At 56.6% G+C, this 19,178-nt stretch overlaps 1 protein-coding gene across 1 annotated transcript in view; it reads left to right on the forward strand.

The window, feature by feature from the left end:
• PTK7 (protein tyrosine kinase 7 (inactive)) overlaps positions 1 to 19,178 on the forward strand; it is a 33,887-nt gene that overhangs the window by 8,515 nt on the left and 6,194 nt on the right. The window contains exons 2-14 of the mRNA XM_067292684.1: positions 10,691 to 10,984; positions 12,779 to 12,881; positions 13,333 to 13,523; positions 14,292 to 14,439; positions 15,408 to 15,538; positions 15,809 to 16,075; positions 16,280 to 16,413; positions 16,822 to 16,957; positions 17,053 to 17,172; positions 17,344 to 17,493; positions 17,760 to 17,910; positions 18,260 to 18,387; positions 18,648 to 18,851. Of these exons, the coding sequence (XP_067148785.1) occupies positions 10,691 to 10,984; positions 12,779 to 12,881; positions 13,333 to 13,523; positions 14,292 to 14,439; positions 15,408 to 15,538; positions 15,809 to 16,075; positions 16,280 to 16,413; positions 16,822 to 16,957; positions 17,053 to 17,172; positions 17,344 to 17,493; positions 17,760 to 17,910; positions 18,260 to 18,387; positions 18,648 to 18,851 (2,157 nt within the window). The remainder of the gene's footprint in view (positions 1 to 10,690; positions 10,985 to 12,778; positions 12,882 to 13,332; positions 13,524 to 14,291; positions 14,440 to 15,407; positions 15,539 to 15,808; positions 16,076 to 16,279; positions 16,414 to 16,821; positions 16,958 to 17,052; positions 17,173 to 17,343; positions 17,494 to 17,759; positions 17,911 to 18,259; positions 18,388 to 18,647; positions 18,852 to 19,178) is intronic.

Consider the following 19,178-nt stretch of genomic DNA (forward strand, 5'->3'; position numbering starts at 1 on the left):
GTTCATCTGAGCCTTTAGAGGCAGATGACTCCGTGAAACTTAGCTGTAAATATGCCTCCATGACTTGGAGCGAGGTTTAAAATATTTATTCCAGCGCGGGGCTTGGGAGATAAATAACCTCTCCATCTGCTTCCTCACACACACGAGGCTCGGGAGTGCAGCTGTGCCCTGATTTGCAGCTCCCTACATCCTTCCTAGGGCTGGAGGCATCCCTGTGGGTGGGCTGTGAAGTTCCTGTAGATCACGTAAACCAACATCCGATGGCAAAACTGGGAGGGGGCATGTGTGCTGGATGGGGGTGCTTGAGTTGGTGCAGATGTGAGCTTGTATTTGCACCTTTTCTCCCCACAGTGAGCCACTGCTGTCTCTGCTCTGTCATACCAGGGAGTTTTACTCCTTCCAGGCAGGTTTGGTGGCACCATGTAGGGGAACAGCTCACCCAAACAGCTTTAGTGCTGCATCTGCCTGATTCTCCAGCAAACGGGCCCGGGAGATCCAGGAGGGCTGGCAGGCAGGAGCACACAGTACCCAGCCCTGTCCTGCTTCTGGGAGCAGAGGAGCCAGCACAGGACTGGCTCCAAGCAGGAACGTTGTCTCCTCTGCCAGCGCGATGCTGGCGCAGCTGCCTTGCCTCGGAGGCCTCGTGCAGGCACTTCCTCTGCCCGTGCTGCTTCCTTCACTCCGGCCCCCTCCCCACATCCCGCTTTTGTCCTTGCAGCCTGTCCCCTGGGCCGACAGGGGCTCCCGTTTGCTGGAGGGAAGCACCAGGCAGCTTTGTAGGGCTGGGTCCAGTTTTTCCCATTGTCTCCCAGAGTGACATTTCAACTGGAAAAGGGAAAACATGAATCCTGGTCAGGGCTCTGCATGCTGTTCTGGAGGGATCCCCTTCAGCTGGGCTTGGCATGCCAGAAGCTGTTTCAGCCTTCACCCCACGGATGTGAGGAGGTGGTGGTGAGCCTTAGTGTGATGCCCAGAGGCGCAGACCCTGATTCCTGCAGGAGAAAAGCAAAACACCCTTGCCATGGCAGCTGGAGAGCCCTACCTCTGGGTGAGCTGCCCCTCCGACACACCAGGTGCTGGCAGCAGCGGGCATCAGTTCTAAATCCAGGGAAGCCACAGGGTCGCTCGAGGGCTCTGTGCAGCCTGGGAGAGCCGGCTCTCAGGACCAGTAGGTGCAGGGAGCTGAGTCCTCCCTTCCTGCCCCGAAGCATTTATGTTTCTCACGGCTAACACTGCCCTCTCCCCGCTCGTGGTCCCAGGCCAGCTCTCAGGACAGACAGCGGTGGGGCCAAGGCCAGTTGTTCTGGTTCAGCAGCCCCCGCTGGCTGGCAGAGCCACCAAAGAGTTGCTGGGAGTTCCCTGTCTTTGTCCAGATTCCCACTGTGCTCAAACAAGGTGCTGAGATGTTGGGGGATAGTGGGGCTGGTGGCTCCACACAGGCATATCCCCCAAGCTCCTGAGACCACCGGCAAACCTCCTGCTGTGGAGGCAGGCTGCCCTGCATGGTGGCCAGTGTCTACCACTTTGTGAGAGTCTGACCTGTAAAATAATCCATCACCAGTTAAGCCTCCCTGCTCCACAGCAGCAATTAACATTCCCAGGTACTGCTGCATCCTGACCAGATGAGACCACTGTGAATAAATTAGTTTAATTAGGAGTTTGCCTACTAATGCTTTGCTGTCCCACCAGCCTGAGTGAGCTTGCAGTGGGGGTATTGGCTGGTTGCAGCTCTGCTCAGGAACAAGGAAGGTGGGAGAAACCTCCTGCGATGTTTCCCTCCCTTGGTGGGTGCAGGATAGTGCCCTTGTGGCTGCTCTTGCCCTTTGCTGGAGCAGCTGCAAGCCAGCTGCAGTGGGTAGTGTCCTGGACCTTGTTCTCCTGCTCAGCTGTGGAGGATTTCACGGCACTTTGAGGTAGCTCTTCCCATTTCCCGCCCCCTGGCTGCGTGCACAGTGGAAAGCAGGGTCTCTGCCTGCAAGCTCAATGCCGGGGTGGCCTGGCTGTCCCAGTGCGTGCTGGTAGCTGGTGGGGCTCCTTGAACCTTCTGTCCTCATGCTGAGACTTTTCCTGGGATATTCTGAGATTTTTCTGCTGCAGCACATGTCTCCTGCCTGCTTTGGGGCTGGGGTTGTGCCCAAGGCAGGCTGCAGCACCTCCCTGCCGCGTGTGGCAGTGAGCTCTTTCCACGGCTGCCTGCTCCCTGCCGTGCTGCTCTGAGCCTGGCCTCCCCGTTGGCTCCAGCGATTGATTTATGGTCCTCAGACCCTGGCAGCTTTGTTCTGGTTTCTTGCAATAACTGCTCAGAAATTTGGCATGGCTCTTCCCAAGCATGGGCCCTGGGCCTCGAAGCGCAGGGGGAGACAGGGAGGGTTGCTGACGACAGGGGAGAAAATCCCCCGCAGCTTGCAGCCTCTCTGAATACTTTGGGGGAGGCTAATGGCAATTGCGCTAACTGGTTGTGGCCTTTTTTTTCCCCCCTGAATCTTGGTTTGAAGGGCTGCGTTGGCTTCTCAGCAGTCACTCAGAGCCTGTGTTTAAAAGCCCCCCTCTGCGCGGAGGCTGGTGCAGAGAGGTGCCGTGTGGCTTCGATCCCTTTGCAGAGGGACTATCTGTTGCCGTCATGCTGGCAGCTGAGACATTTCCAAGCTTGCATCTGCTCTGCCAGGGTCCCCAACATCTCACAGTGGAAGGGTCTGGTACAGGCTTGATCTTGCCCCCGCACTCAGGGATGGAGGTGGCCAAAGGCTGGACCAGCCCTGCAATTCCCATCTGGGACCTGGGCTAAGCAGCCAAGTGCCATGAGCTGAGCAGACGCCCCTGCCTGTTAGAGGATGGGATGCCTCTGGGCCTGCTTTTATCCAGGCTTCCTTCTCTCCTGGATCAGTAAATCCCACCTGGAAGGGTTGTCTATCTGGGTGCTTCTCTTGGAAGTGTTTTGCATCCAGCCAGTTGTGCTGGGGACTCAAATGGGAATGACTTTTTTTTTTCCTGGGCATGGAGTGAGTTTTTGTTTCTGCTTTGACTAGCATTGGACACAACGCAGTTTTAAAAGGCCAACATGATGAGCACCCAAAGAATTTCCAGATGTTGGGCTCAAGCAGATCAAACCTGCTGTGCTCAGAGCTCCTCGCCTGCCTCAAACCGTTTCCATCTGGCCCGGCGGGAGAGAGCGGTTTATTGCAACTCTGCAAGGCTTTCTCAGCTGGGACCCCTCACATGGAGGAATGCGCTGGCTGGAAATCATTTGGAGATGCAAATCTCCGTGGGCGTTTGGCTCGGCTGTCATTTCCGCAGTGTCTGCAAAGCGGCGGGAGAGGCTGTGCGCGAAGCAGGCGCGCTCCGAGCGGCGGTGACTGACCCACCGGGCAGGGGGATTGCTTGTGTTATTAAGCATTTGTGGCTTTTCTTGCTTTCTTCTACGGCTTCATCTGGCGCAAACGAGTGTGCTGGCTCTGTGTTTGCATCCAGGAGGAGAGGAAAAGCTGACCCGGGTGGTGTTCCCCATTCTGGTATGCCAAAAATCCACATTTATAGGAGCATGTTTGTAATGAGCTGTGCCAGGAAACACATGGCCTGCTCGAACCATGAATGGGAGGTCTGTATGGGGCCCCGTGCTCACCGATAGCCTCGCAGGGACGCTTGCCTGCGCCCCTTGCTCTGTAGCCCCCTGCGTGCTCTGGTGATGGTCATGGATGGGGAGGGGACTGGGTGCCACACAACCCTGCAAAAATGAACTGTGACTCGAACCTCAGATCAGCCACGCTCTGCTCCTGCTGACAGATAAAAGCAAAGCCCCAGTATTGAAGCCGTTCCCCAGGTCTGAAGGCTGTGGTAACAGAGGTGATTGCGGCCCGTGGGCAATGATGTTTAATAAATTGCTCCTTAAGACAAGATGTGTTTGATAGTGTTTTGTCCTTATATGCAGGAATATGTTATTGAAACCTGGCCAGGACTGTCTTTTTCCTGGCCTTGGGATGGAGCACGGCTCATGCTCCTTTCTGAAAAGCTGCCTATGGATGCCAGGCTCTTGCCATGGCTCAATGCCTTCCTCATCTCCTGCAGGGAGAGGAAGGTGGGGATGTGCGTCCTGTGCTTGAGGCTGCCCAAGTCCATCCCATGTTGTGCTCCTTTGGGACATGGGACCTGAGTGTGAGCTCCTTGGTCCCCTCTGCTGAGTTTTGATGCTCTTCTCCTTCAAAGGCTGCTTGCAAGGAGCCAGGTGATCTTCCTGGACATGGTTTGGGTTGCTGGTTTCGCTTGGGGTTAGCAGGAGCTCAGCGAGCTCCTGAGGGATATGCAGGCAGCTTCAAAGCAATGCTCTGCATGTGTTCTCCTTGCCTTGTACTGGCCTAAGGAGCTGGGAGTCAGCGCTGCAGAGTGATACAAATCCAGGGTGTGTCAGCTCAGCCAAACCTTTCTTTGGAAGAGGAATAGCCTGTGTTGCTTATGGGTTGGTTGTAGAGGCTTTCTTTCCCCAATGGTCTGAGCAAAGACAGTGGCAGCAGCAGGAAGATAGTGGTGGGGATGTGGCAGGAGGGTGAATCATCAGCAATGGATACCCAGCTGGTAGAAAGCTTTTGTTGCCACCTCACTTTGCTGAGGTTCGTTAATGAGCTGATACAGCCAAAAGTGTTTGCTTGGTGGAAAGTGGTGAAAGTGTCTCTTAATCCTGCTCTGTCTGTATGAGGCTGAAGGGTTGCAGCCTGGGGCCAGACTTGGCCTCTACCCACTGAGTGCCTTGGGAGGAGCTGGTCCAAGGTGGGTGCTGCTGCTGGGGTACCCGTGCTGGGGCACCCATGCTGGTGCCTTCCTGGCCTACCTTCTGCTGCTGGAGGGGCCAGGCCTCCCATCTCTCTCCCAGCCTTGTCTCTGGCCTCCTCTCCTCAGGAAAGTGCCCTGTATGGGTGCTGCAAGGTGCCCAGGGCCCCTTGGGTGCTACAAAGGGCCCTGGAAGTTTAGGGAGCCAGGGATGATCTGGGTCCCCACGTGGGTGCTGTGGTGGGATAAAGCAGCACCTTCCTCAGGAGCATGGGGTGTTTGCTGGCTGTTAAAGTGTAGGGACAGGAAAAAAATGTTTCGCAGTTTGTTAGCAAGCTCTCTGTCCAGTTAGGTGTGGAGCTGGGGGTGTAAATACATGCAGCTCCCACCCTGGTGCTGGGCAAGTTGAGCATTTCTTCAGGGAGTGCTGTCTCTGTGGAGGGAACTGGGGCAGCTGTGAGCGCTCCTGCTCGGCTGTGGGAGTGTTTGAGGTCATCTCCACGTTGAGAGTAAAACCAGTGAGGTCAAGGCGTTGATTTTATTTTATTTTTTTCCTCTTGATGGAGTGCTCGTTGGGTTTGGGGCATGGGATGGAGCTCCTGGTTGGAGTGTGGCTCCTGCAGGGTATCGAGTCACTTTGTGTCCCACCAGTCTTGCATGTCAAATTGAGGAATGGACCTGACTGCCACCTCCCATCGCTTGCCCTGCCACTAGCTGTCCATCTGTGCTGGGCGAAGTGCCTCCAGCAGCACAGAGCAGAGGCCAGCCAGCCATGTCCTCTGCTGCAAGAGCTCCTCAGAGGAGCTGGCTGTGCCAGGGTTTGCAGCTAGCTCCTCCTGTGTGTCTGGGTCATTTGGGTCTAGCAAGCCAGCTGTCCCCCTCCACAGTTGGGGCAGGTGTGAGGCCTCTTACTGGCAGAGGAGAAGGGGAAGAGGATGTGCTTCCTTCCTTTGGGGAGGAAGCCCACACTTTGGATGCTTTGGGTTTTGCTGCCCTGAGCACTGTGGATGAGTTGTAGCTCCTCTGATCTTTTGCTGTTTTGGATGCAGAGCGTCTGGCCAAGCCAAGGCCGGCTTTGCTGCAGTGTCCCTGGAAGCGAGTCTGCAGAATAACACTCCCGTGGGCTGGCTGGAGAGCGGGGCTGGGCCATGAGCTGCAGCAGCCCCTTGCAGTGCTGCGCTTGCTGCGCTTGCTTTCCAAGCCAGCAAGCCTTAACCTTACCTCTGCCTCTGCCAGTTCCTGTTCACATGCCTTTAATTCCTCATTTGCTTGCAGGCAGCTTTAGGATTACTCATGGCCTTGCATCAGCTGCTATGTCTCAAGAGGTCAGTAATCTAGGCTCTTCTGGGTAAAAAGGAAAATGGATCCTTTCCTGTTCCCTTGCTTTCTCCTGCCCCAAGCTGTTTTAGCTCAGTGGGGAGGTGCCTGGGTGCTGAGTGTGCCCGGAGCAGCAGCAGCCTGCTGAGGCAGCACTGGTCTCCCTTGGGGCCCTGGAGGGCTGCAGCCAGGACCTGGGGCTGCACAGCAGCTGAAGGCCTCGCTGTCTAGGCTGCATTCCCCAGCAATGTTGTTGGACAAGCAGACAATGATTTCTGGATTGCTTCAAGATATGGGCGATGAGGCCCATCAGGCAGGGTGGAAGATGTGCTGCCTGGCCTTGCTGGCTCGTGCAGTCGCTTCATGGCAGTCCCATGGGGTGGGCTGCTGGAGCCAGCCCTGAGCGAGCCACTGCATAGCTACCCTGTGGCTGTGCCTCCATGGCTGCACAGCCCAGCAGCCCCATAGCTCTGCAGTCTGCTAAGTGTGTTGCCTTTTGCCTGGCCGTCTCCGTGACACTGAGGATGACTCCATCCCTGCATCCCCATCCTGGTCCGGCATCCCTGGCACCCTTTGGTGCCACTGCCTTCTTCCTCGATTCCTGCAGGGCTGCCCTGAAATGGAGCCCAGGCTGTGGGTTGGCCTGCCACATGGTGCTGCCGCCCCTGCTGGCGGGTGCTGCATCCTTCACGCTCTGGAGAGCCAAGCATGGCACTGGTTGGAGCATCCACCCAGACACAATGTTCCCCTTGAGCCAGCATACGCCCAGCCTTGGCAGGCAGTGCTGAGACGCAGTGCCTGGGGCTCTGAAATGTGGCTGCCACTGCAAGCTGACGTGATTGCAAACTTGCTCCAAGGAGCTTCAGGTGGCAGTAACTAGCTTTACATGCTTGCTGACAAAATCTCTCCTGGATGTGGCTGTGCTGATTTAATTCATTGCACTAAAATGCTCTGCGTGTGCTTGGCCTGCCGCAGCTTTTGGAGGAGGCTGCAGTGGCAGAGTCCTGGGGATGTCCCAGGGCCAAAGGGTAAATGGACATATGCGTGGCAGAAATTCAGGCTGGTGATGCAGCTGTTAGTGTGAGCTGCTGTACAGGAGTTTTCATGGGAAGGTGCTAGTTACCTCCTTAAATAAATGAGATGAAGGTTGAGGCGGGGAGACCTCGGCACATGAAGGATTCTGTGTCACTGCTGCCAGACCCCTGCCATCAGCATGCTCTTGGAGCCAGGACGTGAGCTGAGCCTCCTCCTCTCCGTCCTGGGGGCTTCTGCTGGTGTCTGTCCCCTCTTTGCAGATGTTTTGCTCCATGGCGTGAGGGAATTACACCCTGGGAACCCACAGGGATGAGTGCCGCTTCCCTTTGTTGGCCAGCTACACAATTCCCTTAACTTTCATCAGCTACCTCGACCGGAGGCTTTTGCATTTCAATTAAATATCCCTTGAGTGAACTCCACTGGGTGTTTTCAAGCGTGCAGGGTTTCACACTGGGTTCATCTGATCAGGCTGCAACTTTTCAGAAAAGCTTTCTGAAGCCACAGTTGCAATGAGTTTAGGCTGGAAACATGTGCCGAGGGTTTCTTTTTTCTCCCAGCCAGGGGTGGTTTGTGTCACACACACATGCAGGGAGCAGGTGCTTGCCAGCATGCACATTCGGGAGAGCTGCTTGGCACTGGCTGTGCGGGGCGGTAGCTGGCCCAGTGGTGTCACTAGGAATGGAGCTTGGCGGTGGGGGTTGTGTGAGTATTTTTTCTGGTGGCTGTCACTCAGGGAAGAGAAACAGTCATTTTACTTCCATTAGCAGCAGTGCTGCTCAGCCTGGCTTCACCCGTGAAATTGCAGTGGGAATACACTGTTGTAAAGGTTTCCAGCTGGACTGAGCAGGAGCCGCCTTTGCTCTTGGGGTGCCGTGAGAGCTCCCTCATCTCATGGCTTGGACAGTTTTGGCAGTCTCCGATGGCTCAGCTGTGTGTGCACTTGGCTCTGCTGCTCACTAATGCCCAGGGGCTCCTCCAGTCTGCATGGGTGGGATGAGCAGAGCTGGTTCTTCCCATCTCTGAGCAGAGGCTTTTTGTTCCTCATCCTGAACAGAAGTCAGTGGTGTCTATTGGCTCTATCCAGGTTTTATCCGAACTCCGGTATGACAGCATCCCCCTTGGGTAACCTTCTGCTCAGACGGCTTCCTTGAGCCACTGTCCCAAACCCCTGGATGAGCTGGAGGGGACGCAGAGACCCTCCTGTCTCCAGCCAGCTCTTGGAGCCAGGCTGTATAACTTTTACAGCTGGGTCTTAGTGTTGTGGTTTTAAAACACTGCGTAAAACTGGGTCCAGCACTTGACTGCTGCTGTCTTCCTCCCTCACATGTCTGGACCACATCCAGCTGCTACTGGTCTTCCTCCCAGCCCAAATCTGATGTGTGGTGGGTACAGTGGTTTCCAGCACAGGCAGCCAGTGTGTCCATGGCACCTTGGATGCCATCGGCAGCCCAAAGCACAAGTTTCTGGCTCTTATTCCACTTTGACACTTCCTTATCCCAGTTTGCCTTGGCTCTTCTGATCATGAGGACTTTCATTTGTGGGGATCTCCCTTGAGCTCAACTGTGTCCGTTTCCCCGGGATGGAGGATGAAGATATAAATAGCTTCTGCTGCTTCATCCGAGTGAGCTGGATCGCAGTGTTTCCTGCCACCTTATAAAATCCCTGCTTCTCACAGGGAGCTTGTGCCAAGTCTTTGCTGCATCCCCACTCCACAGAGCTGCAGCCTCCTCCTGCCTGGATGTGGTAGTCTGCAGGCAATGAGACCACCAACACTTTTAGCTGACCAGCACCAAATGTGCCTAACAAGATTGTGCTGGCAGCGATGGGGTGAAAGCAGTGCTGCTGCCATTTGGTGTTATACTGCTAGTGCTTACAACTGAATGCTAGAAGCACTCCTAATGTAAAACCTTGTGGCTTAATACGCTAATCCTCCACATCTTGAAAGAGTGGTGTCTCATCGCTGGCTGCAGCACAGGCATGACCAGTGGGCTGTGAAAGCTTTGGGGTGCCAGGATGCCGAGAGGACAATTGATCCATCCTGCTCATGGGCTTTCCTAATGTGCACTGCTTCCTTGTGCAGGTTTTGCACCATACATGTATGGTTTAACAGACCTTGGTGCCCTGAAGTATCTCTCTGGAGATGGACAGAGCCAGCTCCTGAAGGCTCAGTGTGGGGTGGCTTCAGGGGTCCCATTCCCCTTTGCTTCTGGCTGGCCATCTCAGCTGCCCGTTTTGTCATGAGCTCAGCTTGTGACACCCCAGGGCTGTCGTGCTGTTGAGTGTGTGATTGTATTTATGTGTGATCAGGCAGTCACTGCCCTTCCAAGTGCTCTTGGTGGAGTGGATGTGATGTGCTGGGAACTATGTGTGTGTGTGTGTGTGTGTGTGTGTGTATGTATGTAAGAGCATACGTTCCCACCGACTGTGTTGCTGTGGGACGCATATGCCACTTGTGGGGTTTATGAGATGACTGTTGCAGATTGATGGACAGCTCGTACCTCTTTGGGAGGCGCACAATAGCTGATGGTGGAAACTTTGTTGGACTCAACAGCCCTGGGAGCACAGGGAGCTGGGTCCCTGAGGAACCAGGGGCTGCAGTGCCCAGCCTGGCTTGGGACAGTCCCTGGGGACTTTGCGTGCATATCAAGTTCAGTGGCACAACTGGAAGATGATGGTGAAAAGCCAGGCTGCAAGGAATACTATGTCCTAGAACCCTTGGTATGTTGTCTTACGCTGCCAGTCTGCGTGATCTCTCGGTTTCTTGCTGTTCCTTTCCCAGGGGCTTCTTTGGGGTGACTGAAAATGGGAATTGGACCCACAGTCCACACTGGTGCTGGGATGCCTGTGGGTGGCTGCAGTCCAGAGAGGCTTTGCTTGCCTCTTGTGTTGCTTTCCAGCTTTCCAGAATGGAAAGGGCTCTTGAGGCTTTCCGAAATGCAGTGATACAGAGGTCCACTTGTATCATCTCCTTTACAACAGGGCTGCTACTTTGTAGCCTGAGACGTGCTGTTGAATTGTATCCCTTTACGTGAAGACTGAACAAGGGATTGTGGCTGAGCCCCTAAAAAGGAGCTGCCCTGGGAGCTGGGTTTGGATCTTGCTCAGGTAACTCGTCCAGGCAATCCCTTCCCAAAGCCACTTTCCTCACGGCTGTGGGAGTGCACCGTTTCGCCTGCTTTCTTGTTCACTGCTGTGATATATTGTTTCAAAGATACTTGACATCTGCCTGCTTGGCCTTTTTCCCCGTGAGAGCACGGTGCCGGGAACAGGATCCAGGATGGATCAGCATGCTCTGAATTGCCCTTTGTCTGCTTTCCTCTCTGCCGCCAGCTGGTAACCAGAGTCGAGCGCCTGCACGGCTGGCTGCGGCCAGACAGCAGCCAGATTTGGGAATACACTAGCACGGTCCCTCGGTGGCCATGCTGAGAAACGCCTAGCACAGCGCTGGCTGCTCTGCTGAGGGCTCAGGCAGCCCTGCTCTGGTGATAGCAGCTGTCTGTAGAGCATTGCGAATGGCGTGTGCTCACCAGCTCCCTTCTCGCCGTCGCCAGGCTCTAACCTGCTTTCCTTTTCCTTGCAGCGGTGGGGACTCATGCAACGATCCTTTTCACCAAGGAGCCATACTCCCAGGATGCTCTGCACGGCCGCAGCGCCATCCTCCGCTGTGAGGTGGCTGAGCCGGCAAACGTGGCCTTTGAATGGCTGCAGAATGGGCTCCCCATCCAGGACACGGAGCAACGCTTCAAAGAAGGCAGCAACCTCCAGTTCATTGCCATAGATCGGCACCGGGACACAGGAGAATTCCAGTGCGTGGCAAGGAATGTGCTCACTGGGGAGGAAGCCCGCACAGCCAATGCATCCTTCAATATCAAGTGTGAGTTTGGGGCAAGAGGGACCAAGAACAGGCTGTTGCCGTGGCTTTGCCAGGGGGTGGCGGTCAGTTAAGGATCGGGTAGCACGGGCTGTGCTGGAAGGCATCCTCTGCAGCTCCCACATCCATCATGCCCTCTAGGCCCCTTGTATCCTCTGGCATCCTGAAGGCTGTCAGATTGAAAAATAGCTGAATGGCAGAGCTCAGAGGGCTCTGTGATCAGTGGCAAAAAGTCTGGTTGGAGGTCAGTAACTAGCAGTGTCCCCCAGGGGTCAATGCTGGCTCCAATTCCACTCCACTTATTCACCACCTGACCTGGATGAAGGGACAGAGTGCGCCCTCAGCAAGTTTGCTGATGATGCAAAACTGGGAGTGGGGGCTCTTACACCAGAGGGCTGTGCTGCCATTCAGAGGGCCTCGACAGTCAGGAGAGATGGGCAGAGAGGAAGCACATGGCGTTCCGTAATGGGAAGCGCAGAGCCCCGCACCCGGGGAGAAATAACCGCATGCGCCAGTCCAGGCTGGGGGCTGACGTGCTGGAGAGCAGCCCTGCAGAGAAGGACCTGGCAGTCCTGGTGGACAACAAGTTCCCCACGAGGCAGCAGTGTGCTCTTGTGGCAAAGGAGGCCAATGGTGTGCTGGGCTGCATTAGGAAGAGCATGGCCAGCAGGCGGAGGGAGGTGATCCTTGGCCTCTGCACAGCCCTGGTGAGGGCACTGCGGGAGTGCTGTGTCCAGGTCTGGGCACCGCAGCAGAAGAGAACTCTGGAGCTACTGGAGTGAGTCCAGCAAAGATGATCAAGGGACTGAGGTGATCAAAGGAGTAGAGTGACAGGAGGAAAAGGCTGAGCAAGCTGGGACTGTTCAGCCTGGAGAAGGGAAGGCTGAGGGGAGAACGTATGAAGGCGTTGAGCTATGTGAAGGGAGGCTGTGAAGGGCATGAGGCCAGACTCTTGTGAGCGGTGCCCAGTGACTGGACGAGAGGCAACGGGCGCAAACAGAAACACAGGAAGCTCAGTCTGAATCTAGGGAAAAACTTTTTTTACTGTGAGGGTGACAGAGCACTGGAGCAGGTCACCCAGAGAGCTTGCAAAGTCTCCATCCTTGGGGATGTTCAACAGCCATCTGGACACGGTCCTGGGCAACGTGCTGTAGGTGGCCCTACTTGAGCAGGGAGGTGGGGGTTGGACTAGATGATCTCTAAAGGTCTCTTACACCCATAACCGTTCTGCAATTCTGTGATGCTCCCTCCCACTGTGTTCAGGTGCCTTCCCTGTCCATTTATGTGGAACCAGCCTGGACTGGTGCATGGGGTTATTTCTCCCCAGGTGCAGGACTATGCGCTTCCCGTTATTGAATTTCATGAGGCTCCTCTGTGCACATCTCTCCAGCCTGTCAAGGGCCCTTTGAATGGCAGCACAGCCCTTTGGGGTATCAGCCACTGCTCCCAGTTTTGCATCATCAGCAAGCTTGCTGAGGGTACGCTCTGTCCCTTCATCCAGGTCACTGATGAAGATGTTAAACAGTATTGGACCCATATATATGAGGATATTACTGCACCAAGCATGTCCTCAGCATTGCAGACCTCTTTGGAGCCTGTCTCATCCCTCAGGGAACAGCTACGCAGGCCAGGGTGGGACACTTTCAGGGTGGGCGTCCCTATGCTCTGTGCCATGGACTGGTGCTGGCTTAAGGGGATTACACGTCTCTGAGCCTTCCTGTTCCCATGCCACCCACTCCGGATGTTACCAAGCTGTATGGAGAGCCAGCCATGGTGATCTTCCCTTTGACCCCGCAGGGCTGGAGACAGGCAGCGTGCTGCTGAGACAGCCAACCAGCACGGCTGAGATCCAGCCCTCCTCCACGGTGGTGCTGCGATGTCACATCGACGGCCACCCGCGGTAAGGGTTGCCTCCCAAGGAGTGGGTCCTGCTGGGAGTCCCCTGCGCATTTGCCGCGCTCTCTTCCCCTTCCTCTTTCTCTCTCTCTCTCCTTCTCTCTCCTGCGAGGTTGCAGTAAAGTCTAGGGAAGGCGAAAGGCAGGATTGAGACTGTGGCTGAGCACCTGGGGAGAAGGCAAACGGCTTCCTTGGAGCCGCGTAGCAAGGAGCACAGTAAGGACGGGCTCTCGCAGGCCGGTCGCTGAGCTGCTTTGTGTGCTGCGGTCACTCTCCGTCGCTTTCCGATCATGTGCCATCTCCTTGGCTGCATGTCTCATGGCTTTGTGTGCGTGCCGGGGCCAGCAGTGGGGATGGAGAGCCAGGGAAAGGGGCCATCTCTGGGCTGTGTCCTCTGCACATGCACTCCCTGGCAAGCTGTGCACCCCAGTCACCCTCTTGTGCCTGTCTCGTAGCCCCACATGGCAGTGGTTCCGGGACAGCATCCCCATCCCCGATGACCGCGACACCTATGCCATCAGCAACAAGGAGCGGACGCTGACCCTCCGCAGTGCCAGCCCCAACGACAACGGGCTCTACTACTGCTGCGCCCGCAGTGCCATTGGGTTTGTGTGCAGCCATGACAACTTCACGCTGAATATCATCGGTGAGTGGCTCCTGGCTGCCCTGGTCCAGGCTTTGGCTGTTTTACTGCCCGGTCGACAGCGTCCCCTTTGCTGCCGTGGGCTGCAAGGGAAGTGTCAGGGTGGTGTGACTTCCTCTGTGAGAAACCTCTTGCTGGAGACAGGTCTGACACACTGGCTGGGTTTGAATTTGCTCCTGTCTACTGGCATTAATTTGTCCACACGTCTTTCTGGAGTAGGTCTGTGTTGTTGTCTCTGGGACCTCCCTCCTTTAACTAGGTTTGGACCCTGGAGGCTGTAGGTGCTGCTGGTTTTGGTAACACCAGTGCTGCTGTGATACCTTGTGGGGTGAGACACCTTTGGAGACAAGGCCTGGGCTGCAGCCGGAAAAGGGCTGTTGGCCTTAGGGAGGTATCTGGACCTGGACAAGGGGATTTGTGGTCAGGTGGCAGGGTCGGACATGTTTGCCATGAGCCCAGGGTGCTCAGGGGCTCCCTGAAAGCAGATGGGGCTTTCCCCAAAGCAGCCTCTGCATGCAGTCCCAGCTGTGTGACAACAGCTGTAGCGGCATGTCTGCCTGCTTTGGGGATGGGTGTCCTTGCAGGGTGCTCCCAGCTCCTCTTTGCGTTTCCCCTGGTGAAACGCATTTTCACCTGAAATCACCTGATGAAATCCCCTGGTTTCCCCATTCAAGGCCCCTCTGAATGGCAGCACAGCCCTCTGGTGTATGATGAAGGGACCCCACAGGCTGTTCCCCTCTCCTCACGCTCCTGTGGTCTCTGCCGTTGCAGATGAGAGCTTCCCCCAGCCAGTGATCATCCCACAGGACCTCATCGTGACCAAGAACGAAGAGGCCATGTTCGACTGCCAGTTTACAGCTGTGCCCCCTCCCACGCAGGAGTGGCTCTTTGAAGACACCCCCATCACCAACAGGTCCAGGTAATGGGGGGCCCAGTGGTGTGGGAGGAGAGGGGGACACCATGGCCCGGAAGCAACAGAGAAGGGCCAAAGGTTCACTCAAGAGCAGGCATTTGACACCAGGTTGGCCTCCACTGATGGGGCCAGTTTCTCAGCTCATCTGGGCTGGGGTTAGCAGGGCCTTGGTGCTTGTATGTGGCTTTCATCTGCACAGGGCTTAAAAAACGGACTGTCCTCTATTGAGTGCGAGGGGCTGTCAGTCCTGCATGCCTGCATGTGGTGATCCCCACAACTGGGCACGTCTCCCAGCCTCAGATGTCTGTGTGTGATGACTTGTGGAGCCAGGGACATCTCCAGCCCCAGACACCCACTAGTGTAATTCCCAGAGCCAGGGACACCTCCCAGCCCCAGATGCCTGCACAGCAACCCCTGAGCCTTTGGCTGTTTTGCAGCTCCATATGCCTGCCCGTGGCAATCCCTGGAGCCAGGGACATTTCTCAGCCCCAGACACCCATGCACAAGGTGATCCCTGCAGCTGGGGACGTCTCCTGCCCCAGGATGCCCACGTATGGTGATCCCTGCAGCCAGGGATGTCTCATAGCTGGACTGTGCAGGGTGATTCCCAGCGACAAGATGCCACCAAGCCAGACTGCACAAGGTGAGCGGTGCCATCTAGCATGAGATGCCCGATGGCCTGGCAGCTCCTGGGCGCCACCTTGTGCCCTCTTCCCCTTGTGCTGCCTCTTGGAGCTGGCCTGCTTTGGGGTGCATCTTTCCAGGGAAGCCCGCTCTGCTCTAAGGAGGATACTTCTCTTAGCTTGTCTTCTCGATGAAGCATGCATCCCACCATCTCCTTGTCCCCACATGCTGCTCCCCACCCCAGGGAGCTTTGGCTTGGCCCAAAGGTCTCCTTGTTCACTCCATGGGCTTGTGCAGGACAAATTCCCCCGAGGTCCCCAACTGAGCCCTGTCTCTCCCTGCATGCCCAGGACCATCGTGTTCGCCAACGGCTCCCTGCTAATCACCCAGGTGAGGGCTCGCAGCACTGGGGTCTACAAGTGTGTTGGCCGCGGGCAGAGGGGGAAACCTGCTGTCCTGGAGGCGACTCTGCGGCTGGCAGGTGAGGTCCTGGGACTGGTGGCGGGGCAGGGAATGGGTCCCAGGCTTGCAGCGTCACTCTGAGCTACACAAGGAGGTAGCAGTGGGTTGGTACATAGAAAAGCACTTGGTTTATCTGTGAAGTGGCTCATCCTTGCTGCCCAGATGAAGTGTGCAAAGGTAGCTTGTGTGTGCCTTCCCTCAACTGGTGTCTCCTGTGGGGATGGTGATGCCAGGGGGCAGCCACATGCTCCTGCCCTCTTTGAACCCTGCTGTCTGTTGCTCCTCTCAGAGATTGAAGACATGGCACCCTTCTCCCCGAAGGTGTTCACGGCCAACCAGGGACATCGTGTGGCCTGTGTTGCCCCCCGGGGCATACCCCCACCCCAGGTCTGGTGGGAGCGGGACCAGAAGCAGGTTCCCACTGCTGGCAGAGTGTACCAAGAGGCAGAGCAGCTCATCTTTACTAGTATCACCGAGACAGATGCAGGAACCTACACGTGCCATGCTGCCAACAAGGCTGGAGAGAAGAAACAGGAGCTGAGCATCACCGTGGCCAGTAGGCAGCTTTCAGAGAAGGGCTGGGAGCAGGGGAAGGGGCTGGAGGGGGAGTTGGGGTAGGCCGGCAAGGGCCGGTGCATTGCCTCCTGGGTGCAGAGAAGCACAGCCCCCATGGCTGGCCAGGGACACCAGTCTGGGCCGTGCTGGTGTTGGCTGGTGGGGCGGTGAGTGGCCCCATGTAACCCCTTGCCTTTGTGCCCAGCGGTGCCCAAGTGGGTGGAGATGCCCAAGGACAGCCAGCTGGAGGAGAGCAAGCCGGGATACCTGCACTGCCTCAGCAAGGCCTCCCTGAAACCCACTGTCACCTGGTACCGCAACGGCGTCTCCATCTCCGAGGTGAGGTGGCGGGATGAGCCCCACTGCTCGCGGGCGCTTCTTCAAGGCAGCTGTTTGGCTCCCTCCTCCGCCGCCGCTGCTGTTTCTCACCTTGCTCCTGGGCCTGGCATCACCCTGTTACCTGTGCCCTGGCCGTGCTCCTGGCACTGTCCCCATGCTCCTGGCACTGTCCCCATCCTCCTGGTGTGTGGGTGTATGAGTGGCTATCTCTGGCTGCTTGGCTCGCCACTGGCCTGGTGCTTTTTGGGGAGGAGAGAAGAGATGGAGCAGCCTGCCTCAGCTCTCCGAGTGGGTCTTGGCAGGGCTGTGCCCATCTGGGGCATGGCAAAGCAAAGCCTTGGAGAGGCAGCGATGAGCCCAGGGCTGGTGACAGTGGTGTTTCTGTCTCCCTCCCTTCTTTCGGGGTAGGACTCGCGCTTTGAGATCTCGGAGAACGGAACGCTGCGCATCAACAACGTGGAGGTGTACGATGGGACAATGTACAAGTGCGTGAGCAGCACACCAGCAGGCAGCATCGAGGGATATGCACGGGTGCATGTGCTAGGTATGCTGGTGGGGGCTCTCTCATTTGGCAGGGGATGGGTGTGATATCCCCAGGTTTGGTGCTGGGAGGCCTGATTGCACCTGTGTCTCTTGCAGAAAAGCTGAAGTTCACCCCACCACCCCAGCCACTGCAGTGCATGGAGTTTGATAAGGAGGTTACAGTGTCCTGCTCGGCCACTGGCCGGGAAAAGCCCACCATCCAGTGGACTAAAACAGGTGAGGGGGACTCGGATGGGACATGTCTGTCTCCAGCATGGGCCACTGGAGCTTTGCATTGGCCTGCCTCTGGCACGGGTGAGGCAGCAGCGCTATGGCGGGCTGGGGAGCTGGCATGCAGCTCAGTGTCACATGTGTGACTGCTGCATCCCTCTTCTTGCCATCCTGTAGATGGGAGCAGCCTGCCGTCCCATGTCAGCCACAACGCCGGCGTCTTGTCCTTCCGCAAGGTGAGCCGGAGCGACTCGGGGAACTACACATGCATCGCCTCCAACAGCCCTCAGGGCGAGATCCGAGCCACTGTGCAGCTTGTGGTAGCAGGTGAGGGCTCAGGGCAGGCAGCTGGGTTGGCTGTTCTGCTGGCCTGGCAGCAGAGTTGCCTGGGTGGTGCCCAGTGGGCACATCCACATGGAGAGAGAGGTGTCTGTCCTGACAGCCAACCCTGCCCCATGGCACTTGGATATCCAATTTGTCAGTGCCTTGCAAATAGCTCAAGAGGACACGTGCGGTTGTGCTGGTGCGGGCCTCACTCCCTTGTGTGGGCTCAGTGCCATCCCATGGACTCATGCTGATCTCTCTGCCTTCAGTTTACGTCACCTTCAAGCTAGAGCCAGAGCCCACGACGGTGTACCAGGGCCACACAGCCATGTTCCAGTGCCAGGCAGAGGGCGACCCCATGCCACACATCCAATGGAAAGGGAAGGACAAGATTTTGGATCCCGGCAAGCTCCTGCCCAGGTATGCAGCCCATGTCCCAAACTGAAGGTGTGCTTGTGCTGCACTGCAGCGATCGTCGGGCCCACTCAGCGTGCCCATGCTGGCAAAAGGGTCTGGCCTTACCAGCTGGGCAGGGTCACCCGGTCAGTTGTTTCTGGGCTCCCCGGCCCTGAGGATTTGCTCCCTGCCACAGCCTGCCAAGCTGCAATGGCTTGGTTGCAAGAGCTGCAGCGCTAAGGCGCAGCCTGAGATTCGAGACGGATGTAGGCTGAGGGGCTAAGGCTATTGCACCACAGGGTGATGGGGCTGCAGGGCTCCCAAGCCTGTCTCTGCCCTCTCATGCTTGCAAAGGGCTTTGTGTGGTTGGCAGGATTCAGATCATGCCCAATGGCTCCCTGGTGATTTACGATGTCACCACCGAGGACTCGGGAAAATACACCTGCATCGCTGGCAACAGCTGCAACATCAAGCACCGCGAGGCCTTCCTCTATGTCGTAGGTAAGGGAGGTGCCCAACATCAGGACACAGGCTTTTGGCATCCCAGACATCTCTGGCCCTGCTGCTGGCCCAGTCATGGTGCCATCCATCTGTATTGGGATGCAGCACTGGATACTGCGGGCTATGCCCAGTACCCTGTAGCTGGACCAGGAAGCCAGCACAGCAGCAAGGTGGCTTTTCCTTCCCCACCAGCAAATTCCCATACGGGGTTTGGGCCATTGCTTCACACCCTCATGGGTTTGGCGCTCTTTGCCCCCCAGACAAGCCGGCAGTGGAAGAGGATGAGGGGCCCAGCAGCCACACACCCTACAAGATGATCCAGACCATTGGGCTTTCAGTGGGAGCAGCTGTTGCCTACATTATCATTGTATTGGGGCTGATGTTCTACTGCAAGAAGCGGAGGAAAGCTAAGCGGCTGAAGAAGCATCCGGAGGGTGAGGAACCCGAAATGGAGTGTCTGAACGGTAAGATCCAAGCACCTGGAGGTGGGTACTTCCCTGCTGGTCCCCACCTCTGGATTGGAGGTGTGTAGGAAGCTTCTAGGGGCAGGGGGCTCCTTCTTTTACCCCACCCCAGGTCTCTTGCTCTTGGTTTTGGCCTCTGCTTGTGATAGAGACCAGCTCTTGGGCGAGAAATGGCCAGAGAAAGCATGCCCAGCAAGTTGGTGCAAAATCTGCGTCCTAACCCTGTGTCATGGCTGTCCCTGTGTGCCAAGATATGAGTATTGCTCCTGCCTTCCAGCGCTGATGTATGGTCTCACGTATGGTCTTTGCCAAGGGAAGGGGAATGTC

Source organism: Apteryx mantelli, chromosome 3 (genome assembly GCF_036417845.1).
Source record: "Apteryx mantelli isolate bAptMan1 chromosome 3, bAptMan1.hap1, whole genome shotgun sequence".
NCBI lineage: Eukaryota > Metazoa > Chordata > Aves > Apterygiformes > Apterygidae > Apteryx > Apteryx mantelli.